The following is a 25,241-nucleotide window of genomic DNA, read 5'->3' on the forward strand; positions in this document are numbered from 1 at the left end:
AATTTTTATCATCTACAATACCACCTTATTTATTTTATAGTACAGTACAGTGATAATTGCTTTCATTCTACAGAACAATGGTAAATAAAATGCTGTTTTAGGGGTTGTTTATAAAAGTATGGAGCAGTTTAGTCCTTTTTGCATTATTACTTTCTATAGGAAGTCACACCCTGGTTTCGCAACACAATTACTGAAGAAAAAAAAATTCTTACAAGAGGTTCAGATCAGAAGGGTACTGTGCCCCGTCGTAACAATTCGGGACGGCACATCTCACGCAGGCGCATGATGACCCACTCATCACATGGCAGAACCTGAAGGATCGTAAAAGAACTTGCGAGCCTGCGCCACCATTAGGTACCGCAGGCTTCAACGTTATGGTGGCCTTGCTCCTAAACCTCCATTTCTTGCCTTTCCTAGCCACTACACGTCTCCTCCTGACGAAAAAATCAAAGGAGATACTTCTTTCCCTCTCCGTCCGTAGCCTAGATTTGTTATTTTCCCTCAGCAACACCAGGACCGGGCACGCTTATTAGGCATGTTAATATATTCACCATCCGTTCCCGCCCCCTTTCACTTTACGGGAAACTGGTTTGCGACCTGTGGGAAAGCATCGGTGCTTTCCGGCGACAGAAGGCTCCCATTTATTCGCCGAGGGCTACGGTTTCGTGGCCAAAGCAGTCTGAATAAAGTAAAGTAGGCTGGGTGGGATTAGAATAAGGAGAAATTGGCGAAGCTACATGAGGAAGACGAGATGTTCATAGAGATTAACTTCTAGAGTGGCACGTAGGCTGAGCTTCCGGTTCAACACGGAAGCCACCATTTTGTTCGTCTGCAGCCATGATATTCCGTGCAGACACCCTCCCCCCCCTCTCTCTTTCCATTGTGGTGGAAAGCATGACTACTTGGCACCGGTCGTTAAGAGTGAGAGGGTAAAGGCAGTTCTGCGTCGGAAATGCTTCTGTGGCTTGCCGACCGCGTGTTCTGTTTCCTATCTCTAGGGTCTCCGCTTGAACTTCCGGTTTGAAACGGAAATCCGCCGCTGGCTGGGTTGCGATTCACTGGGAGGCCTCGTTGAGGCCGCTCTAGGCCGTGGCCTCTCTGTGGTGAGAGCCCTTTGGCCAATCCTTTGCTCTCTAGGACGCGGTTTAATACCAGCTCAGGCTGAGTATTAGAGCTCAAATATCTAGAGGTGCCAGTAAGGGCTATAAAGGCCTTATGAGAAGGCTAAATACTCCCGGGGAAAGCTTGCATTCTCAGCAACGGTTGCAAAAAATGCAGGGAGGCTAGGAACCAGTTTGCTGGGGGGAGAGGAGAGGAGAAGATTTTGGTCCTCCTACACCACCACCGCCACCACCCAGAGCCATGGCGCAGCATCCTTTGCTAGATTCCCTACAGTGTACCATCCCAGAGGGCCAGGGGTGCCTCGAGTACCCCCCGGCAGAGAAGGTTCTCTCCCAATTCTTGCAGCTTTTTGCAAGCAGGGGAGCCAGCAGTGATGCCAAGGCAGGCATGATCAGAGACCTCCTGGCCATCTTGGAGGCTGTGGACTGCCAGTGGCTCTTTGGGTGCTGCCACCCGAATGCCACCCCCACCCTGCTTCGTGACCTGGCAGTTGCGCTGAGCCTCTATGCAGCGCCACCCCAGCAGGAGCCAGAGGGAGGAGGGCTCCCCAGTGGTGACCCCTCCTATGCTGCGGTAGCCAGCCGAGCAGCAGATGTCAGCCTGGGTTTCATCGGCATCGTGGCCAAAGTGGAATCGGCTAAAGGCCTCGAGAGACTTGGTACTGCGGTGGTTGGTCCCGTCTTGCGCCAAGTGGTAGGGCCCTTGTATCTTTTTGCCGTGACACACGTTGCAGAGAGGTTGTGGACCACACCAAAAACTCGGCGCATGGCTCAAGAGCTGCTGGATGGTCTCCTTCGAGCTTCAGACTGCCAGTCAGTACCTGAGTTCCTGAGAGGCGCACGTGAAGATGAAACAGGGTGGTTGGCGGTGGTGATGCAGTGCCTGAAACCAGACTTGACCAAGTAAGTGAACTGAAAGCCCAGTGATGGTTGTCAGAGGCTAATTATATTTGTGGGGCCTTTTATAGGGACAAAACAGTTCATATGGACCACCACCAGTGACAATGTTACAAGGTTTTCAGGATTGTTTCGAAGTTCCAAATTCAGTGTAATTTCTGTGAGGTATTGTGGATGTGGTGTTTTAGGCAGAAGGACAGCTGTGGCTTGTGAGAACTGTGGAATGTTCTTCAGTTATTTCATCCCACTGGGGACTTGAATGTGGGAATTCTGTGGAAGGGCCATAGGGTAGAGCAGCTGCTTTGCATGCACATGATCCCAAGTTCAATCACTGACTTCTCCATGTAGGGCTGGGAGAGAACCCTGCCTGAAACTCTGGTAGCTAACATCAGCATATACAGTACAATATTGAGCAGAAGGACCAATGGTATAAGGCAGTTTCCTATGTTTCCTCGCAGCTAGTTCTCCAGCCATTATCATAGCTTGCTGCAAGTGAAGAGTCTGACGCTGCTCTTGCAAGGAACCTAGGAAGCAAGCGTATACCATCACTTGCTTGTACCTAACCCTTTTAACAGGAGATGCCAAAAATTGAACCTGGGGCCTTCGGCTTGCAAGGCTTATTCTCACTCCATTCACCATAATAAGGGGCTGCTTCTCTGAAAATCAAGCCTGTTACCACTAAAGTCACTTTGTGGCAGCTGGTATTGCAGGCTTGCCAGTCTTGTTTCTCACTCTTGACTTGAATAAGGTGGGTAAATTGCCTGCCCTACTGTGGCTGACATATTTGGGGAGGGGGCAGTTCTGAACTGCTTCCAGTTATGGGAGAAATATTTAGATGTGCCCAACAGAACTCTGGCTTGAAACAAGCATCTTCCAAAGCCCTGGCTGCCACCCCCCAAATCACTGTTACCTTCACCACCTTTTGAATTAGTGCTATGTGACTGAAATTAGCACACATCTATGAATTGGAGGCACCACACCTCAGTGAAAGAGCACAGGCACTGCATGCAGAAATGCCGTGTTGAATCCCAGGCTCCTTGTTAAAAGGGTGGGTCACAGGTGACAGGGAAAGCCCTCTCCTGGCCTGAGACCTCTAGTTAGAGTAGATAGTCCCTGGGCTAGCAAGGCAGAAAGATGGATCTGGTATAAGTTTACGTTGTTAACCACTACCAGCAGTCCATCTGTAATTTGATCCTAGGCTCCATTACACCTCCCAAGATGTGCAATGATTTCCTTTTCCTCTGTTCCAGAGATACATGGCAGCGCAGCCCAGCAACAAAGCATGTCTTCTCCTACACGCTCCAACACGTCACAAGGCCCTGGCTTGGCCCTCACCTGGAGAAAGTCCTGCCGCCGTCGCTACTGCTGTCGGACGACTACCGAGAGGAAAATAAAATCTTGGGAGTGCAGTGCCTACACCATATCATTCGAAATGTGGTAAGGACAGACATACATAGGCATTTGGGGGGCCATGAACAGGGCCATCAGAGTCTCCAGGCAAAAGTTGGGGGTGCCTTTATGACTTTGTCTGACCTCTGAGAAAGGAATCATCCTCAGAGCCACAGGAGAGAGTGTTAGCAGGGGCCGAATCCTCACACACCCCCACCTCCATTTTACTAATTATTTTCCCCACAACAGAAACAGCATTCATGAGAATTGGCAGCCATTAGATCATTGCTTTCCATCCTTAAAGAAATCAGCCCTGAGTGCTCACTGGAAGGACAGATCCAGAAGTTGAGGCTCCAGTACTTTGGCCACCTCATGAGAAGAGAAGACTCCCTAGAAAAGACCCTGATGTTGGGAAAGATGGAGGGCACAAGGAGAAGGGGACGACAGAAGATGAGATGGTTGGACAGTGTTCTCAAAGCGACTGGCATGAGTTTGGCCAAACTGCGGGAGGCAGTGGAGGATACGGGTGCCTGGCGTGCTCTGGTCCATGGGGTCACGAAGAGTTGACCGCGACTGAACAACAACAAAGATCATTGCTGTTAACATAGGTACCCTTGGATCAAAGACTGATACTGGGCCTAGTGTCCAGTTGCATCCTCACTACCTTTGTAGTTGGAGTTGTGGGGGAAGGAAAGGTGGATTTGGGCGATGCGGCTGTATTTGGTTTTAAATGAGAGCAGACACCATGCGGACATAAGACGACACCTACTGGATAATGCCAAAGGCTCATCTAGTCCATCATTCTGTTCTCACATGGAGGACCTGAGTGCATCTTCTGGACAACCCAAGAAGTTTCCAAGTACAGCATGGTCTTACTTATTGTTGCTTATTTCAAGCTTCTCATTGTCTATACTGCATTGCCACTAATTGGCATCATCTCATTTGCTGTCCTGTTGAGTGGGAACTGTAAAGGTCCCATCAAAGCTTGTGTCGTGCCACCGCCCCTGTTAACAGTAAGGGTGAACCTTGTCCCTTTTACGGAATTCCTTTTGCATAATGCTGGCCAGATGATAACAGTCATTTCCTTTCCTTGCAGCCAGCGGCTGACCTCTGCCAGTATAACAGGGTGCAGGTTGTGTACAATGCCCTTTTCAACCACCTTTATAGCAAGGAAGCCCGGCTCATGCAGGTAATATAAAGACTGGTGTTTCCTCTTTAACTCTACTGGATTTATTCAAGTGGTGGACTAAATACAAGATTACAGATGCTTTACACTCTACAGTGGCGGGTGGCAATCTTTTTGGCCGAGAGCCATATCCAGCAATGGGTGGGCTATTGCAGGGCAACAGGCCACTAGATATGAGTGGTGTTGGGCAGGGGGCCTGGGCTGACACACTCATGCACACATTCATATTCCTATGTAGTTGTGCTTCCCCAGCCTCCCCAAGAGCTGTTTGGCAGGCTGGGGGAAGCAAATTTTACATTGGTAGGATGGCATGCATGGATGACTGTCTGATTTGCTACCCTGTGCTTCCTTTAGCCCTTCCAAACAGCAAGGGGAGATATTAAAGGTTTAACCCAATTGTAACACTAAGTAACAACCCACATGTGCTCTATTAATATCTGGTTTCTCCCTGATGCTTTCTTAGCATCACATTTTGAAGGGGCAATTTCTACTGGTGGAATTTCTACTGGTTCAAATCTGAACTTGCTTAAAAGAACATTTTGAAGGGGCAATTTCTACTGGTGGAATTTCTACTGGTTCAAATCTGAACTTGCTTAAAAGAACCAGCCATAGCAATTTTCTCATGTGCTGGCTCAGTAGGGGCTGCTTATTTGTTCTCTTCTGCTGCCCTGTTAACAAGCAGGCTGGGAGTATGTATCCTTGCTAAACCAAGACCTGTGTTTAGACCACCATTTTGGCATTTGGGGATGCACAACTGAAGCTGAGGTTCGAGTAGCAAAACAACGTGCTGGCTGATAATAATAATAATAATAATAATAATAATAATAATATTTATTATTTGTACTCCGCCCATCTGGCTGGATTTCCCCAGCCACTCTGGGCGGCTTCCAACAGAAATCAAATACAAAAATATCAAACATTAAAAACTTCCCTAAAAAGGGCTGCCTTCAGGTTTTTTCTGAATATCAGGTAGTTGTTTATTTCCTTGACCTGTGATGGGAGGGCGTTCCACAGGGCGGGCGCCACTACCGAGAAGGCCCTCTGCCTGGTTCCCTGTAGTTTTGCTTCTTGCAGTGAGGGAACCGACAGAAGGCCCTCGGCGCTGGATCTCAGTGTCCGGGCTGAATGATGGGGGTGGAGACGCTCCTTCAGGTATACAGGACTGAGGCCGTTTAGGGCTTTAAAGGTCAGTACCAACACTTTGAATTGTGCTCGGAAACGTACTGGGAGCCAATGCAGATCTCTCAGGACCGGTGTTATGTGGTCCCAGCAGCCACTCCCAGTCACCAGTCTAGCTGCCGCATTTTGGATTAATTGCAGTTTCCGGGTCACCTTCAAAGGTAGCCCCACATAGAGCGCATTGCAGTAGTCCAAGCGGGAGATAACCAGAGCATGCACCACTCTGGTGAGACAGTCCGCGGGCAGGTAGGGTCTCAGCCTGCGTACCAGGTGGAGCTGGTAGACAGCTGCCCTGGATACAGAATTAACCTGCGCTTCCATGGACAGCTGTGAGTCCAAAATGACTCCCAGGCTGCGCACCTGGTCCTTCAGGGGCACAGTTACCCCACTCAGTACCAGGGAATCCTCCACACCTGCTCTCCTCCTGTCCCCCAAAAACAGTACTTCTGTCTTGTCAGGGTTCAACCTCAATCTGTTAGCCGCCCTCCATCCTCCAACCGCCTCCAGGCACTCACACAGGACCTTCACGGCCTTCACTGGTTCTGATTTGAAAGAGAGGTAGAGCTGGGTATCATCCGCATACTGATGAACACCCAGCCCAAACCCCCTGATGATCTCTCCCAGCGGCTTCATATAGATATTAAAAAGCATGGGGGAGAGGACAGAACCCTGAGGCACCCCACAAGTGAGAGCCCAGGGGTCTGAACACTCATCCCCCACCACCACTTTCTGAACACGGCCCAGGAGGAAGGAGCGGAACCACTGTATAACAGTGCCTCCAGCTCCCAACCCCTCTAGCCGGTCCAGAAGGATGTTATGGTCGATGGTGTCAAAGGCCGCTGAGAGATCCAGCAGAACTAGGAAACAGCTCTCACCTTTGTCCCTAGCCCGCCGGAGATCATCGACCAGCGCGACCAAGGCGGTTTCAGTCCCATGGTGAGGCCTGAATCCCGATTGGAAGGGATCCAAATGGTCCGCTTCTTCCAGGCGTGCCTGGAATTGTTCAGCAACCACCCGCTCAATCACCTTGCCCAAGAATGGTAGATTTGAGACTGGGCGATAGTTGGCCATATCGGCCGGGTCTAAAGATGTTTTTTTAAGAAGCGGTTTAATGACCGCCTCTTTCAGCGGGGCTGGGAAGGCTCCCTCACAGAGGGAAGCATTCACCACCCCGCGCAGCCCATCGCCCAGCCCCTCCCGGCTAGCTTTTATAAGCCAGGATGGGCAAGGATCAAAGAGACAGGTGGTTGGTTTCACTCGTCCAAGCAGCCTGTCCACATCCTCGGATGGCATGTCAAGCCATTGGTCCACCAAGCTCAGTGTGTGGGCTCTACACTGACCTGCAGTTCAACATAAACATCAAGGTTAGAAGCAACTGACAACCTTATCATCTTTGATAATTTGTCTAATCTTTTTTTTTTTTTTTTGAAAGCCATTACTGCCTCTTGTGGGAACAAATTCTGTAGTTTAAGCACTGTGTGAAGAAGTGCTTTAGTTTGCCTGTCCTCAATCTTCCAGAATTCAGTTTCAGATGTTACTTGCTTTTTCTCTAAACCACGGGTGACCAACTCCCAAGAGACTGCGATCTACTCATTGACAGTGATCAAAGTTGTTGAGCTGCTTTTTTTTAGGAAAGAGAAAGGCCCATTTTGGGGGTTCATGTCAAAGTTGTTGAGTTTTTTTTTCAGGGAGGAGGTAAAATGTTGAGCTTTCTTTAGGGGAGCCACAGTTCTTCAGCTTCTTTGGGGGGAGCCAATGATCTACCAGTGATCTACTGCAGATGTCCAGTGATCTACCAGTAGATCACGATCTACCTGTTGGACATGCCTGCTCTAAACCCATCCCGTTACTCTTTACAGGTTGTGTTGCTGTGCTTGCTAGACTTGCTTCCCATCCTGGAGAAGGCCCCACAGCGGCTGCCCCACAACCCCCAGCTTGTCGCACCTTCCAATGAGGTGCTCCAGCTGGTCCTGACCCACATGGAATCGGAGCACCGGCTCCCCTTACGGAGGGTGTACGCCAGGAACCTGCCTGCCTTTGTGGAGAGGTGAGTGGTTTTAATGGCGAACCCTGTAAGCAAATAAGCCTCCCTCTTTGTGCAGAGGTTTATAATCCTCTGTTTGTCTTTTGAGAGGCTCGGCATTCAGATAGCCCGTCATCTGAAGAGGTTGCAGCGGGTGATTGTGGGATACCTGGAGGTCTCCGATGGTCCCGACGAAACGGCTAGATTGGCAACATTAGAAACCTTGAAACACACCATACAGCATGCCTGGCCCAGGTACTTTGATAAGCCCTAAGCACTGGGCAGTAGCTGTCTATTTGTAGAGGTGCATTTTTGATCTTGCTTTAAAAAACCAACCAAGAAACCTGTCGCCACCGTTACGGTCAAGAAGCATACTTCTCACAGGTGGGTTGGCAGCGTGGAAACTAGTCCCACTACTTTGGAGGTGCTGCTTCTGACCCGAGTGTGAAGCCAAAAACTTGAGTGTAAGCAGTAAACACTTCTCCCTGCCTAAATACAAATACATAGCTAGTAGGAAATGAGAACTTCTGGTTCCTGAACCCGCCACAGGCTTTTGAAATGGTTATGGGGGCCTAATCCCAGTGAGCCTTAGCTGAAATTCACCAGGCTGTTATGGTGTCCATGTGGTGTTTGGACTGTCCTGGTTATACAAGAGCTTTGGCTCAACAGGCTCAGTTCAAGGCAATCACAGAGGTTTGCCTCTTGTCCAAGGTCACAAGGCAGGATTAGCAAACTTGCTATCGCTTTCGACAGGAGTCTGGACCTTCTCTTCTGAGAGCAGGGTCAACGTAAGGCTCCTGCACTTCCTCGTCCCATTTTTCTTTCCCTTTCCCAAATGCACCAGATAAAGTGGCTTAGAGGAGCAGAGTTCTGGCAGCAATTTGCCCATCTTTCCCCTTCCCCTGTAGCTCCTTCACCTGTCAAAAGTCTGCTCCAGAAGGTTCCCATTGTTCCCTATTCTGGGAGGAACCATAGCTGGATGACCTGTTTTGCATGCAAAAGGACCCATGTTCAATCACTCGTTAAAGGGACCAGGTGATTGGAAAGATCTGCTAAAGATCCTGAAGAATATCCCTCCAGATATTGTTGGGACAGCCAGCATGGCCAGTTGTCGGGGATGATGGGAGCTGGGAGTCCACATCTTGCTCTGCTTAAAGTTTGTTACTTGTACCAGCTACACTGAAGTTGTAGTGCCACCTCCTCCTGGGATGCAGCTGGCTCCAGAAGTAGCTTTCTAGTCAGGCTGACTTGAGTTTGCCATCTCCTTGCTGTAGAATGTCCTGCCGCCTCGCTGTCCTTCTCAAGGCGTTGCTGAGAATGATGCTGGATGTGGCTACAGACAGGAGCTTAACACCAGAACCAGTGAAAGCAGAGTTACTCCAGAAAGCCACTGAGTGCCTTATCTTACTGGATCACGCTTCTCACGGACAGGTGAAGGTAAGCAAGACCAAGCGAGAGCCCAAGGTCCAGCAGGCCTGTGATTTAGGGAAAAGCAGGCCTTCTACTTCTTAACAAGAGACAACTGCAGAGCCTCTGGGTGTGTTGCGTATGTCTGGCAGTCACCACAGATCAGTAGCTTGTCAGCACGCATGTGTCCACAAGAAATAAATTAAGTGCAGTCCTTTTTCTCAAATGGGCATGCTAATTAATACTCTTGTCGTACTCCCAATTGATGAGACCACCCCTCCTGGATTTTAATGCTAAAAGTAGCTCCATCAAGGAAGTACACCGTGCCGTGCACAGAAAACAACCTCATAGGTGCATTGCATTCAGAACATCCTAAAATCAGTCTGGCATCTCCAGGTAGGACTGGGAAAGCCACCTGAAATGCTGGAGAGAAGCTGCCCACCTGTCCGGACAATACTGAGCAATGGTCTGACTTGGAATAAGGGAGATTCTTGTGTCATAAATAGAGCAGGTAAGAGGCTGTTGCTGCCCACTTCTAACACGATTTAATTTGATTTCTTCCCATCCCTAATATTCAGGTCCTACTAGAAGGAGTCCGACGCAGCTGTCAAGATGAGACCCTCAAGAAATGCCTAAGAAAAGTGAAGGAGGAGCCTGTAGAAAGTATCATCCCTCCCTGAGCTCAAGTGGGGAGGCTTATATTCACTGTATTCAAAGTTGTAAGGAAGAACATTCCTAGCTTTTAAGACTCTCATGCTATACATAAACTGTAATATTGGAGAAAGCAGGGCATTAAGTAAAAAAAAAAAGGCAATGACAGGTTTGTTCTGATTCATATTTATATGCCTCTTTTTATACCTCCCACTCCACCCCCCCCAAAAAAAAATCCCTTCAATGCAGCTCACAAATTAATAGACATACACAAATATTTAACCATCTTAAGTTGGGTAGCCTTAAAAATAGATGAAGTTTTAAATTGTCAATATGCAAAAATATACCCCGCAGCATCTGGGAATGCCAGCTCACTAGGTCTTCAAGCAGCTGGAACTTTTCCTGTATGATCTTGAGTCTCCCTTTGCAGAGAAACATCCCACCAGCTAGTTCATTCAGTCCCATTTTTCAGATCTGCCCCCAGACACAAAAACTGGGAGGAATCACGTTGCTTTCGATTTAGACAGCGGTTCTGTCTCCTGCTCATACTCTATTTCAACATAAGCTCGTTTTTTCCTGACTGCCGGCCCCTTCAAGGGAGTTTTGCCCTTAGACGTGGGCCGCTGGCCTTTCTCGTCCTCCTCGCTGGATGTAGCCTCCTCCTCGTCCTCCTCACTGCTCGTTGCCAGTTTATCCATATCCTTGGCAGAGAAAAAAAGGTGCATTAGGCATAATAGTGCCGCTGCCTTAGCAAGTATTTGGAGGCTATCGGCTTTAACAGAAAATGTGAGTAAAATGAAATATGATAGAAGTATATATAATTAAGCCTGGTGTAGAAGTTGTGTGAAACTGCTTGGTGTGTTCTGAGCATCGCTGCCCTCCCTGAGCCTGTATTACATGCAACTTTTATTTGTTTTATCATATATACATTTCATTTATAGCCCACCTTCTCCTCCAAGGAGCTCAAGGTGCCACGCATAGTTCTCCCCTTCTGCAATCCACACAACAACCCTGTGAGGAAGGTGATGCTGAACGGCAGTGACTGACTCCAAGGTCACCCAGTGAGCTTCGCAGCCAAGTGGGGATTTGAACCCTGGTCTCCCAGCTCCTAGTCGTGACATTCTAACCACGACACCCCATTGGCAATTTGTTCTGCCCGATGTGTAGTTATTCTCGTCGTACTTTCAATATTGATTCCCAGCCCTGCTTTGAGGGAGGTGTGTGCATTGTGTGTAGCAAGTACACGAGTTAAGCAGAGCAGAAAATATTGGGAGGGACCAGCAAAGGGTTACAGGATAGGTTCTGCTGAAACAAATGCTGGTCAGGAGCAGCACAGCACTCTGCTGGGGCTTAAAGCCAAAGACCCAGTTTCTCTCTATTATGTTCAGGGAGGATCCCTTGATAGGAATGGAATAATCTCATCACACACCTTCTCCTCTCCCACCTCCAGATTCCAGCATGATTTTACAGCACCATCAGTGTGCACAGCACTTGAATTTGACACAAAGGAAGGGGAGGCAGGCCAGAGTAAATAGCAAAAAGCGTGTTCCAGTAGAACAAATGAAACGTAAGAAGCTCTTAAATTTTCATAAACAGTTTTTGACAGGCTGCACTTACCTCAAAGTCACTGAGGTCACTCTCATCTACCTCCACAAATTCTCTCTTGTTCGAGTCCTACAGGCAGAACATAGCAGAACACGAGTTGGAAGGGGCCTTACTCTAGGTCAAATGCCCCCACCCCCATGCAGGATTTGCAATGCAGGATGCAATTACAGCATTCCTGCCAGATCAAGGGGAAGGAGGAGTGTTCCTTCTCACGTGGCTACACTTTTCTCTTTTCCTAATTTCAGTCTACATGATAAGATCCTTCACCCAGTTCCAAGTCCTTGATCAATGAAATCAAAGGTTTTTGGAAATCCAATTCTTGGAAGGAGACAAAGCACAAATTGATAGCACCTTAGAGACCAACTGAGTTCGTTCTTGGTATGAGCTTTTGTGTGCATGCACACTTATTCAGGTATCTGAAGAAGTGTGCATGCACATGAAAGCTCATACCAAGAACGAACTCAGTTGGTCTCTAAGGTGCTATTGGAAAGAATTTCCTATTTTGTTTCGACTATGGCAGACCAACACGGCTACCCAGCTGTAACACAAATTGATACATAGTGCATAACAGCCAAGTGAACAGCTGTGGTTTCTTTGGCAATTCCGGTCTATATCTGAGGTTTCTTGGCAAGCGACGAGGCTCTGGCAAGGATTGTGATGTCCCATATGCAGAGCCTTGGGCTAGTCTCCCAAGTACATGAACATTTAACGCACGGGCAAATAATATTTAGCCACCCCTGTAAATCCCATCCATGACATTATTTCTGGAGAGGGAAAGCTTAGGGAAGGGAACAGAGAACTGTGCGAAAGTTGTAATAAGTGCTGTTTGGCAAGAATGCAAGCCATTTGGCAGAAATAACTCGCAGACCCAATTCTCTCCTTAGTATAAATGTGCAGAGCATATAGATTTGCACAGATCCTGCCCTCCAGCCCTGGAGAGTTGCACTGGGAAAAGAGTTTCAAAAGCATTACTTCTTCCTCCTCGTCCTTCTTCTCTGTATCCGAGTCACTCTCACTCTCCGCTTCCTGCTGTTCTAGAGCTTTGTCGAAGGCATGGATGGGGAAGTTATAGATATCACCGTACTGAAGATGGAGCACATTAAGGAGGAAGGATGATTAGATAGATGATCCCCAAAAGCGCACAAAAAAGCCACATATTCAAAGACACAGACAACTCTGCATACAACAGCCTACCAAAATAGGAATGAACACTCTTGTCAACCTTTCAAAGTCTGCAGAGTTAGTCAGCACATTCCATAACTTTGGGGCTTCTGCCAAGGACGATCTTAACCCAACCAAGGGTAAGGAACCACCATCCCACAAGTGAATTCTGGCTCACAAGGCTACTTCCCCCAAGCTGCTCCCATCAGTTGAAGTCAGTGGATGATGTCAACGAGTAGCCGGATTCACTCCTGCTTGGGTGGTCCCACCCCCCACCCCATCCACATTTCAGCCATTTTCCAGCTGCAATAAATCTATGCAATTGGTTAGGTAATTTTAAGACATGGGACTTAACAGTCGTACAGTTAAGATGATAGCATGCATACTTATTTGGAAATCTGGTAAGCCAGCTGTGCTACGTTTTGCCGGGGGGGGGGGGGGTTGGCTCTGCTCATTCTGGCCCTGGACTCACTCTCTCTCTCCCCCCCCACACACACACCCCGAAATCCTACCCTGAGCTACAGAGCTCAAAAAAATGATCTGAGGGCTGAACACTGTAAAATTGGGCTCAGCTATACAGGGCTCTAATGTAGGCTATCTGCTGAGCATCGTGCAGAATCAGGACATTCAGTGGGCCCCGCGATCCTCTTCTGTCCCTCCAGCCACAACTCTCAACAGCCAAAGTTGTCATTCAAAACACGGGGGGGGGGGGGAGGCAACCAGGCTAGCAAAGGCTGCTCCAGGTGCCACAGGTCAGTTACTGCTAACAGCAAGGCGATCCTAGGTAGGTATCTGGGTGCTGCTTCGTTTCTTTCACTGCCTCCTGGGGAAGCAACCTGGTTAGCTGACCCCTGCACAAACTCCATGCACTGCATCACAGCATCTTACCGTTTCCTGCTTGAGTCTCTCCAGCAATTCTTTCTCAATTGCATTGTCCAGCTGAGCAGCAACCAGAGCTTTTTCCTGGCCAACAAAAACAAAGGGATGAGTTGATATGGAGGAAGGAAACAGCGGATTTATCATGAAGTTTTTTCATGATGGATGGAGGTGGGTGGGGGAAAGAGGAGAGGAGGGTGCCTTTTGGAAATAGGTAAAAGACTTCTGAGAGAAGATTTATAATGAGCTAAAGAAGGTGTTGAAGAACACATTTATTAAAAAACCAGAGGCCTTTTTACTGGGCCTTGTAAACCAGGAAATCCCAGTCAAAGATAGAGTAATTTTAATGTATGCCACGACCGCAGCAAGGATTTTATTAGCAAAGAACTGGAAGACAGAAGTGATCCTGACAGTTGAAGAATGGCAGTTGAAGATGATTGATTACATGGAGCTCGCAGAAATGACCGGGAAAATCCGAGACCAGAGGGACGACGCGGTGGAGAAGGATTGGAAGAAGTTTAAGGATTACTTAAGAAACCATGTAAAAATAAAGATTTAAGAAAGGAGCAGATGGAAGTAATAGGCTACAGTCAGTTTATATTAGAAATTGAAGAATAAGTTTAATACTATTTTTTAATGTTTAGAAATATGAGGCTAGGGAATTACTACAGATGGGATACAATGTACGTAGAAGGAGAGGGTGTGAGGAGGTCACCAGGATAATGTAAAAAAAAAGATGTAATGGAACTTATGATAAGGTTTTGATGTTATCGGTTTTTATTTTCATTATTGTTTGTATTGTGTTGTTGTTTTGTATTTCTTTTTTTTGCATTACTACATTAGAAAATAAAAAATCTTTATTTTAAAAAAAGGAAATAGGTAAGTTCCTCCCATCTTCACCAGGAAGCAGGACTCTGCAGGAGCTTTCCCCCCTCCGATTCCACCTGGGATTGTAGACGAACAGTTATAAATGCCTTGCTTAAAAAATGCCCATTGATGCAGCATTTACCTTCCATGCAGAAGGTCCCAGGTTCAATTTCTGGCATCTCCAGGTAGGGCTAGGAATGTCCCTTGCCTAAAGCCCCACAAGAGCTGCTACCAGTCCATGCAGATAATACTGAGCTAGACAGACCAATGGCCTGACTCTGTATTTGGCAGCTTCTTAAATTTCCATGTAAGGCAACGAGATCGGGGAGATGCAGCTGGTGAGCAAAGCTCTACTGGGGGCATTGTGGGAAGTTGAAATGGCGGCTCCAAAACATAGCTGCCTGGTGCTGATTGGAGTATTAGAGGAGGCAGAAACAGTAGACCTTACAGAAGAAGAGTTTGGATTTGATATCCCGCTTTTCACTACCCGAAGGAGTCTCAAAGCGGCTAACATTCTCCTTTCCCTTCCTCCCCCACAACAAACACTCTGTGAGGTGAGTGGGGCTGAGAGACTTCAAAGAAGTGTGACTAGCCCAAGGTCACCCAGCAGCTGCATGTGGAGGAGTGGAGACACGAACCCGGTTCCCCAGATAACGAGTCTACCGCTCTTAACCACTACACCACACTGGCTCTCAAGGACCTGCGTGCTTCCTCTGGACTGAATGAGAGATACACGGACGAACAATAAGGAACCATGGCAACAGACAGGTACGTTACCTCTCGCCTCTTCTCACGCCTTTCGATCTTTTTACTCAACGGGACAAGCTTCCTCCTACAAAGGCGAAGATGAAGTTAGTGAAGTGGTTCTGCAAAAGCAACTGTCAACAAGCAACTAAGAAAAAAGACGCCAATTTCTAGGGCTTTAAAAAATGTTCTTCTAGCTGAGCTTCTATTACGACCCCCCTGAGCATTCTGGGGACACCCAACTCTCCCAATTATCCCTTTCAACTTCTCCCCCCCCTTCATTTTAGGGAAGTTGTCTCTTTTTTGAAGTCAAATGTGACTGTTGTGGACTTTGGCAATTGGCAAACTGCCCAATGACAGATATGCTGGATTTGATATCACTGTGGCCATTGTTCCCGGCTGGTTGGCATGAGTCTGCATGGGACAACAAAACTCAGGAAAAGCCGAGCCCCATGACTTACTGTCTCTTGAGAGTCAGCTTGCGGATTCGGATCAGGTACTGGGTGATCTTGGTGAAGCGCTGCTTGCACTTGTGCCGGATGAAGCGGGGCCAATAGATCAGGTTCTCGTCAATCTCCTCCAGCGCTTTCTCATAGTTCTTGCTCAGCCGGACCTGCCAAAAATTAGGAAGGGGAGAAGTCTGCGGTGGGTCCTCATTTGCCATTGTTTTTCCATTCACCTTGTTCAGAGAGATCCTTTCGGAGCTCTGTGAAGTCCTCTCGGGTTTTTGCCACCCTGTATTAGGGAAAGCTGAATTGCCTGGAGAGCTGCTTCCAGTCAGAGTAGATAGATAGATAGATAGATAGATAGATAGATAGATAGATAGATAGATACTTTATTGTCATTGTACATAGCACAACGAAATTGAATGCCATCCCACATTTACAGCCACATATACGCATTTATACATTTACAACCACACATACACATACATACCATCCATCACGATTCCACAAGATCATATTATTTGGTTACAGCATTTAAAATAGTTATAGGCCCTAGCTCTTGGATAAAAACTGTTGAGCTTGATGGACAATGCTGAGCTTGATGGACAAACAGTCTGACCTAGCATAAGGCAGCTTCCTATATTCTCAGAGACCCATCAGTGCAAAGTAGAGAGAAACAGACTTTGCCCTGAAAAAACTTCAGTTTCAATTCTGGCTTAAGATGTCCTTTCTTGACTAGGGGCATACAGATTAGAGACCAGTTCTTACTTCAAATTGCTTGCTTAAGTTCTGCAGAAAGACTGTAATATTTTTGAAGGTTAGACTTAACCCACTAGTCGCAAGAACCATCAGACCAAAGGCCCAGCTAGTCAAGAACCCATTTTTCACAGAGGCCAAACAGATTCCTAAGGGGAGGAGGTGTCTTCCATTTCAACTTTTAAACACCTGCTGTAAACTTTTTCCATCAGGCTTATGCAGGCATTTAATGAAATGTCTTTCCACAAGTGTTTCCTGATTTTAACTTCTTTATATGGTTTTTAGTTGCTGTGAACCACTTTGATTTTTTTAAAATGACTTAGTGATATATAAATATTTGTATAAATAAACAAGTCAACAAGCAAGGCCTGAGTGAAACAGCACACTCCCCAGTTGTGATTATCAGGAAAGAGTGTACAGAGGCACAGCGCCCTTGAAGGTACAGGCTGAACATAGATGTTGTATCTAGTAGACACCAATAGCCTTATTCTCCATTAAAATTCATCTCGATCCTCTTTCAAAGTCATTAAATTCATTGGTCATGCTCAAAAGGAATGCCTCTGGTTTCTTGCTAAAGGTAATTTTCATTACCTTCTTTAACTCGTTATAAATCTTATCCCAGAAAGCATTTACCCCAGGACATGATATGTGGTGGTCATGTCCTGGGGTAAATGCTTTCTGGGATAAGATTTATAACGAGTTAAAGAAGGTAATGAAAATTACCTTTAGCAAGAAACCAGAGGCATTCCTTTTGAGCATGACCAATGAAGAGATTCCCAGTCAGGATAGAGTATTTTTCATGTATGCCACAACAGCTGCTAGAATTTTATTGGCAAGAACCTGGAAGGGTGAAGAGATCCCAACAGTGGAAGAATGGCAGATGAAGTTAATGGACTATATGGAACTCGCTGAACTGACCGCTAGAATCCGAGACCAGAGGGAGGAGACGGTGTCGCAAGATTGGAAGAAATTTAAGGACTATTTATTTAAATGTGTAAAATTGAATGTTTGAGTATTTGAGCAGAATCAACTAGAAGAATTGGCTTTAGCAGGTTAATGTAAGATAAAATTGTTTAAGAAGAAATTTGGAATATGAATGATTTAATGGTATAAGAATATTTTAAGATATAGAATATAAGTTATGATTTATATTGGATCAAGCAAATCAAAAGATTATTAAGAGATTTGGTAAAGGTCAATGGAAAAAGAGACAAAGTTACCTAAAGAATATATATGATTTTAAAGGCAGTGGAGGGAACAGGGGAAGTCCCCTGAAGTTAAAAACAAGAGGAAAAACAAAGATAGGTGTTGAGTAAGGTTTGTATGTGATTTTTCTTTGTTTGTTATTTTTATTTTGCTTAATGTTTATTATGTATTGTGTTTTTATTGTGTTTATGTTTGTGTAATGTTGTTTTTTACTTTGTTTTATTGGAAAATAATAAAAAACTTTTTTTTAAAAAAAAACAAAGTCATTAAATTCACAACAAAATAAAATAAGAAATTCCTTCCAGTAGCACCTTAGAGACCAACTAAGTTTGTTCTTGGTATGAGCTTTCGTGTGCATGCACACTTCTTCAGATACACGAAAAGCTCATACCAAGAACAAACTTAGTTGGTCTCTAAGGTGCTACTGGAAGGAATTTTTTATTTTGTTTTGTTTTGACTATGGCAGACCAACACGGCTACCTACCTGCAATTAAATTCACAGCTATTTCTAAGAAATGAGGGCTATCTGTGCAATCAAACTCAGAATGTGTAAGTAGCAACGCCAGAGAGAAATCGCAGCCTCTCCTACAAGCTGTAACACATCCATTGTTTTAAGTCTGATCACTCTTTGAACAACCCCCCCCCCGCGTCATCACTAACCCAAGACGTAAAGTTAAAAAACAAGCAGATCAGACCCACACCGCCCTAGGAGGACTGGAAAGAGGACTTACCCTTTCCCACAGCCGATTGGGGAACGCAGCACGTTCGATGGTCTTCATATAGAGGTAACACTGCCCTAAAAATGGAACAAAAGCAGCTTATCCATAGTCACCACGAGGTCTGCTGCAGCCTTGGTTTACGAGATGCAGGATGCGGGCCACAATACAACCACAGCTCACACCATGCAAGGTAAATGCTCAGAAATTACTGGAGCACAAGACTTCTAGCTGAAGAGCAGGTCTCCTTAGCGGGCAGCCTTCTCCCAAAATCTACTAAGAACTCCAGAGCAGGCACAAGATGGTTTGATGCAAGAGTTTGGATAAACGGGGACCAGACAAGCATGGAAATGGTACTGCCATTGCAAACCCTTCATCTCTGATTTTAAGCTAGAGCTCTTTCATCTTTTCTTTTAACCGCCCCGATATTGTGTGGCACATCGGATGCATGAAGATTTGTCACAAATGATTCCTACCGGTGCATAATATTCACAGCATTTAACCTTTGGGTGGTGCTTATAACTCTTGACGGCTTCTGCACATTGTTTGAAAGGCACTTCCACAAATTTAAGCCAAGCAGCACTGTTGCCTTCCCTCTAGGGGCCTTAACGAGGTCAAAGACCTATGAGACCACTAGAATCACAGAGTTGGAAAGGGTCCTCAGGATCATTTAGTCCAACCCCTGCAAGGCAGGAATATGCCGCTGCTCCTTCCGGGGATCAAACCTGCAATCTTGGTATTATCAGCACCGCACTCTAGCCAACTGAGCTATCCACGAAAGATGAGCACTAGGTACAACATTGAGGAAAACAAAGCAAGGAGCCTCACCTTTCTCTTCCTTAATGGTAGCATACTGGCTGTTTGCCAAGGGGCAGGAGGAGCGGTTGCACAAGCCTGTTATATTAAATTCATTCCGGCAAAAGCTCTGTGTTTTCGTCCTACAAGGAAAAGACTTGGAATGAAACATTCATTTCCATACCTTGCATTACCTAGAACATTAATTCTAATCCAAACTACGGAATGTCCCTACAGAACCGGAAGAATTAAGCTGACCTTCATGGGCACAGGGTGGTTTAAAGTCACATGTCTTAGGGACAGCCTTCCCCAACCTGGTGCCCCCCAGATATGTTTTGGACTTCCAACTCTCACCAGCCCCAGCAAGCACAGCATCTGGAGGGCTGGTAAACATTCAAACCACAGGCAAAAAAATATTTTGGATTTTGGATACCCCCTATGTATTCCCTTAATTCCCATATGCAACGCAAGCTGGCACGTGCCATTTATTATATATTTATAAATATATACATATTTATATACCACAATGTCATTAAAAAATATCAAAGCGGTTTGCAACAAGAATATCTATGTAGAATCGAACCTACATTAAAAAATAAAATAAAACAGTGGCCATCTATTAAACAGAAAGATGTCTTCTCAATTGTGTATTCCACCGGACCAAGCCAATGGCACTAAAGGCTCCGTTTCTTGTTGCTGTCAGATGTGCCTCAACAGCTTGGGGGATGGCCAATGGTGCTCCTGCAGACAACTGCAGTGACTGAACAAGGATATAAGGTCTCAGGCCATCCCTAAGTTACCCTGGACCTAAGTTATTCAGGGCTTTGAAAAACTAATGGAAGGACCATGAACCTGGCTCAGTAGTAGATGGGCAGCCAGCGCAATGTTTTAACAATGGCATTGTGCATTGTTGGCCTGGGGTCCTCAGCAGCAACCTGGCCATGCCCCAAGGAGGCTGGGGGGGGCATGGAAAAGGCAAGCAAAAGGTTGGTTTGAACATCCAGCAATTGATGTGGTGCAGTCCTCTTAAATCAGGGGTAGGGAGCCTGCAGCCCTCCAGATGTTGCTGGATTACAACTCCTATCCTCCTTGACCACTGGCCAGGAGGCCACCAGATAACATAGCCTTCTTCAGAGGGTGTGGGCTCCAACTCCCATAAGCCCCAGAACAGCAGGTCCAATTATCGGGAATGATAGAAGCTGTAGCCCACAACTTCCAGAAACTACCATATTGCCTTCCTATGATCTAAATCTTATCCAACACTTTTTTTAAGCGTACCTACATATTCAGACGTTATGCATGCTTGTTCAGGAAAGATACAAATGAGGCAGGGGGAAGCTCAATTTAAATCACTATTTACGTTGGTTCCAAATTTACCCAGCCCGGGCAGTACTAGAATAGCCAGCGCATCCTGCAGCCCTTAAATCCGACAAGAGGTAGAGGAAAGGGAGTGGAATACTTACTTGATCTTAAATGAGCAGAACTGTCTATTGCCAAGAGTGTCCCAGACAACCTAACAAAGAGAGAAAGTTTTGTTAGTAATTCTCCCAAGGCCATCCTGCTCCGAAACATACCGGTACATTTACCAGAGGCAGGTCAACCGTCTTTGTCCGATATGTAGTAAGTTTTATTTACGGCCATTGGCCCAACACATAAAAATACAATTCCAAAACAACCTATAATATTTAAAACCTTCGCCAGAGGCTGAAACCCTCTGCTCGTTACTAAACAAAAGCACAGACTGTCCGACTATCTATTTTCGCATTTTGGCTCCTGGATTAGCGGGGTTCTTCTGACCATATCAGAGCCCTTTTTTCTTCTTTAGAGCTAAGACTCTGTTCAAGTATTTGGCAACAGTGTGTGATCTAGATGGATCTTCGTCGTTCAGTAGAAATCTCAGTTTGGTTTCTTTGGCATCACCCGTGCATCCCCTGAGCAAGGAATAATGAGGACAGCTAAGGAGTATGTGGTGCAGCGATTCAGGTGATCCACAGTTACAATCACATAAAAGAGATATCTGTCCATTAGAGATTCTATTTTCCATTACACTGGAAGGGAAGACGTTGAATCTTGCCTTTATAAAGGCATATCTGTGGGCTGCTACCGAAAGAGAATCCAAGTACTGGGGGAGTTTTTGCAAGGGTAATAAGCCATGGTTTAAGGGGGAACAAGTGCCATTACCCAGTGCCATCTTCTGCTGCAAATCTATCTCATCTAGTTTATAAATTACTGTTCTTTTGGCTGAAGCTAGATCCTGCTCCAGTAGATTTGATGGGGAGAGTCCCATAGCCATAATTCTCAGTTGCAGTGTCTTAACCCATGGGCTTTGGAAATCATCCCTCCACATAGGTAAAGGTAAAGGGGCCCCTGACCATCAGGTCTAGTCGTGTCCGACTCTGGGGTTGCGGCGCTCATCTCGCTCTATAGGCCAAGGGAGCCAGCGTTTGTCCACAGACAGCTTCCAGGTCATGTGGCCAGCATAACAAAGCCACATCTGGCGAACCAGAGCAGCGCACAGAAACGCCGTTTACCTTCCTGCTGGAGCGGTCCCTATTTATCTACTTGCACTTTGATGTGCTTTCGAACTGCTAGGTGGGCAGGAGCTGGGACCGAGCAACGGGAGCTCACCCCGTGGCAGGGATTCGAACCGCCGACCTTCTGATCAGCAAGCCCTAGACTCTGTGGTTTAACCCACAGTGCCACATGGGTCCACATACACTGTATCAAATACAGATTTGAGACATTATGCCAGAGCGATACCCAGTGGCAGAGTATATGTTTCCAAAGGGCATTTTCAAGGGATGTGATATTAAGTTCCATTCTTATCCCTGTGTTGTTTACACAGTTGGGTGATTTCAGTAATCTCCTTAGAAATAGATTTTGTATTACTTCTAATTCGGGTAATTTAACAAAAGTCCCCCAGACTGAAATCGCGTAAGCAATTGTCGGAACCACCTTGGCCTTGAACACTTTCAGTGCTGATATTCCATGCAGGGCCCCCTCGGAGAAAACAACCCAAATTGAAGATCCTGCAACCCAAATTGAAGATCCTGCATTTGAGCACTGGTTTTGGACTGCTAGACGGCCTTCAAAGTCCCTTCCAAAATGTCTATAATTTTGGACACATAGCAAACGCCTTGCTCTAATTTCACCTTTTTGTCATTTTATCAAATTATTACTGATTCCTCACTAATATGGAAGCCTGTGAGAAGCTTGAAAGCTGGACGTGGGCCCTGGTCTTATTAAAGGGACCACAACAGGAGGGTTGGGAAAGGCACAGTCAGAAACCCAGCCAGATGGGCGGGGTACAAATAAATTATTGTTGCTGCTGCTGTTGTTGTTGTTACTACTACAGTCAACAACATTAGCTGAAATAGATGGCTGATCTTAGCTGCCCTGCAGCAACTCTCCAGCATCTCAAGCAGAGGTCCTTCCCAGCAGCGACTGAGCTTTCAATGCACGGATGGGGGCCTGGGGGGGGGGCTCCAGATGTTGGCATGCTACAACTCCCACTATTCCTGACCACTGGCATGCTAGCTGGAGCAGAGGTAAGTTGGGAATACCAACCATATCTTTGGGGGGCCACAGGTTCCCCAGCCCCGCTTGTAATGTGATGCATGTGAGCACACCCAGTAGGGGAAAGTACATACCTCTGTGACAGGGGTCATTCAGTCAGACTCTGGTTCAGTCCTGACATCTACAGAAAAGGTCCCAGAGCCACCATCGGTCAGCTAAGATCAGGTGCCGTTTCTCAAACTTGGGACCACAACTCCTATCATCCTGGACCACTGGTCCTGCTAGCTAGGAAAGATGGGAGCTGTAGTCCCAACAACATCCGGAGAGAAACACTGCGAGCTTCCCATTTGACGTAAGGGGAGCTTTCTATACTGTAACTGATTCATACGTAAACAAACACACAGACACACTTCTGGAATCGGCAATGAAGGAATGGCGCTCTGGACATGCTCAAAGGCAACCTTCTACGTGCAAAATTCTACACGGGAAGACGATCGGGGAGGCACAGAATCACAGAACTGGTAGGGTGGATATTGGGTGGTTGTTTTAATTTTGATTATGCATTTTGTGGTTTTGTATTTTGATTTTATTCTGTGAGCCGCCCTGAGACCTCCAGGTATAGAGCAGTATATAAATTCATTCGATCGATCGATCAGAACTATGGAGTTGGAGGGAGCCCTAAAGGTCATCCAGTCCAACCCCGGCAATGCGGGTCCCCGCTTCACACGTTCTTCCCCCTCAAAGAAAAAGGAGGCTCCTTGGACAAGAGCCACCCTTGGCCCCCTACTCACTCATCCACCCCCACCCACCCGTTTTGCCCCCCCGACTCACGTCGTCCGCGTGCATCTTGCGGCCACGAGGGAGACGCGACTCAGCGACCCTCTACGGCTTCCAAGCGGAGCTCAGGGGGAGGAGCCGCGCGGAGACCTCGCGAGAGCTGGGCGGTGGGAGTTGCCCGGAGGAGGAGGAGGAGGCTGCAGCTGCGCATGTTCGACCGTAGACTCCTAGGGAAAGATCCATGCGCGGGGTCTCCTTACGGGTTCAGTATAACTTTTGCTTCTCTTTCTCTTTGTTTTCCTTTTCTCTCTCTTCCTCGGAGCAAAAAAAAATCAATACAGTGTTATAGCGCAGCCTGGGTGTTTTTTTTCCCACGCACGCACTCACATAAAGTGTCGTTCAAGGCAGAAGTACTTACTCTCCCTAACACGGGTCTAATTTAGTATGTGTGGGTTTTTTTTCCCTTGCTGTCATTACGTTTTTAAAGTGTAACGTATCTGCATACGGAGCGTGAAGATTCTGCATGCAATTCCGCACTGGATTTGGGCCAGTTCTGGAAGTTTAACAGTGGCTTTTCTTATTTGAACCCGGAAACGACATGCCCAGATAAAGAGATGAGTCACTCTTTATTCATTTCGTATCTCTAGGCCGTAAAAGAGGTGGGTTTGAATCTGAGGAAGGGACACAGCATCGGCTGAATTGCAGCTAGGGGAGAAGCTTCTCCGTGCGTGGCAACCAATCAGGAAGCTCAGCTGTTCGTTTCTCTTTATCAGTCTGGTTAGGGCAGGCATGACTGGAATAACACATGACTGGAAAGGTTTGCAGTTCCACAAACATAGGTGTGCACTGCCTCGAAATAAAAAGAAGTGAACAAAAGAAGGCTCACTAGGGGGGCATTGCTGAAAAAATGTCAACTTTGTAACCAGAGGTTCAACTGAATAGAATGTGAATCACATGCACCACAAGGCCTATGCAGCCTCAACTTAAGGTGGCTCTCGGCCTGGCTTTTTACAGGCCCCAGCTGACTGCACAACCTGGCCTTTGGAAAGGCCATATACACAGATGCCTTTAGCTTCTGCACCCCTCCTTTGCACACCTGTCAACACAACCACATAGGCATTTCCCACAACAGCTCCGCAGCACAAATCCATTCTGCAGGCAGGCACCCGTGCACAAGAAATGCGCTCCGCTCCCCACAGCGGACCCATGCTCCCTCGCCCTCTCGAATTTCCCCTCTGCAAGCTGAATCCATGGATAGAACATCACACCTAAATATTTCCATTCTGCACAAAGCGCAGCATTTGCACAACCCCCTCCTGACAGCACCACACACAGCTTGATGGGTACATGTGCAAACCCCCCACCCCCAATATATATAATCTGCATCAGAGGGAATGGCACATGCCTCTTTGTCAATTTGAGCATAGTTACGCTCCGTGGGTGACAACGTACGGAAACAGAAAGCGATGGGTGAGGCCTGGGCAGGCCGGGTCGTCCTCTTATATACCTACTGGGATTGACAAGTCATCTCACCCTCACCTGAATCTCAAAGCTCTCCAGTAGCTGCCTCTGATCAGTTATCATTTAACACTTGGGGGAAATAATTAGCATCACACATCATGTGCCTGGAAGTTGCCAAACCAATTAACCAACCAGAAGGATTGCTGTTAATAGCACCAGTTTTCCTGTAACTTGATATTGCTGGATAGTTTTGATCAACTGCCAAAGCATTTTTAGTTTGCTTTCTGTTGCCACTCTGGAACGTTTCTTTATTAGTGCCACTTTTTTTGTATGATTCCTGGCAAATGAAGGAAAACAACTTTTCTGCTTGTATGCATTGATAATATAATTTTGGTTACTGAGGACTAACAAGATTGTACAAAAACAAGATTGGGTGCAGGCCATGCTGTAGTGTAGTGCTTA

At 46.5% G+C, this 25,241-nt stretch overlaps 2 protein-coding genes and 1 non-coding gene across 4 annotated transcripts; 1 reads left to right on the forward strand and 2 right to left on the reverse strand.

The window, feature by feature from the left end:
• Window positions 1-222: 222 nt before the first annotated feature.
• Window positions 223-320, reverse strand: LOC117060443. The gene has a single exon (XR_004428001.1). It is a non-coding gene; the product is annotated as a small nucleolar RNA U13 (small nucleolar RNA).
• A 1,040-nt stretch (window positions 321-1,360) lies between these two features.
• TTI2 (TELO2 interacting protein 2) lies at window positions 1,361-10,013 on the forward strand. Of its 2 annotated transcripts, XM_033171712.1 has the most exons (7): window positions 1,361-2,024; window positions 3,269-3,455; window positions 4,504-4,596; window positions 7,632-7,819; window positions 7,907-8,050; window positions 9,070-9,232; window positions 9,781-10,012. In XM_033171712.1, exons 1-7 carry the CDS (start codon window positions 1,363-1,365, stop codon window positions 9,880-9,882), a joined length of 1,539 nt encoding a protein of 512 aa, XP_033027603.1. In that variant the 5' UTR covers window positions 1,361-1,362; the 3' UTR covers window positions 9,883-10,012. The 2 variants fall into 2 exon arrangements, with proteins under 2 accessions (XP_033027603.1, XP_033027604.1); XM_033171713.1 differs by lacking the exon at window positions 7,907-8,050 and having other exon boundaries at window positions 9,781-10,013.
• A 327-nt stretch (window positions 10,014-10,340) lies between these two features.
• MAK16 (MAK16 homolog) lies at window positions 10,341-23,490 on the reverse strand. The gene is made up of 10 exons (XM_033171714.1): window positions 23,373-23,490; window positions 20,489-20,538; window positions 19,059-19,168; window positions 18,246-18,310; window positions 15,568-15,719; window positions 15,140-15,194; window positions 13,508-13,582; window positions 12,431-12,541; window positions 11,471-11,527; window positions 10,341-10,554 (listed from the first exon to the last, which is right to left on the reverse strand). The coding sequence occupies exons 1-10, from the start codon at window positions 23,385-23,387 to the stop codon at window positions 10,357-10,359; spliced, it is 888 nt and encodes a 295-aa protein (XP_033027605.1). The 5' UTR covers window positions 23,388-23,490; the 3' UTR covers window positions 10,341-10,356.
• Window positions 23,491-25,241: the final 1,751 nt, after the last annotated feature.

This window comes from Lacerta agilis, chromosome 15 (genome assembly GCF_009819535.1).
Source record: "Lacerta agilis isolate rLacAgi1 chromosome 15, rLacAgi1.pri, whole genome shotgun sequence".
NCBI lineage: Eukaryota > Metazoa > Chordata > Lepidosauria > Squamata > Lacertidae > Lacerta > Lacerta agilis.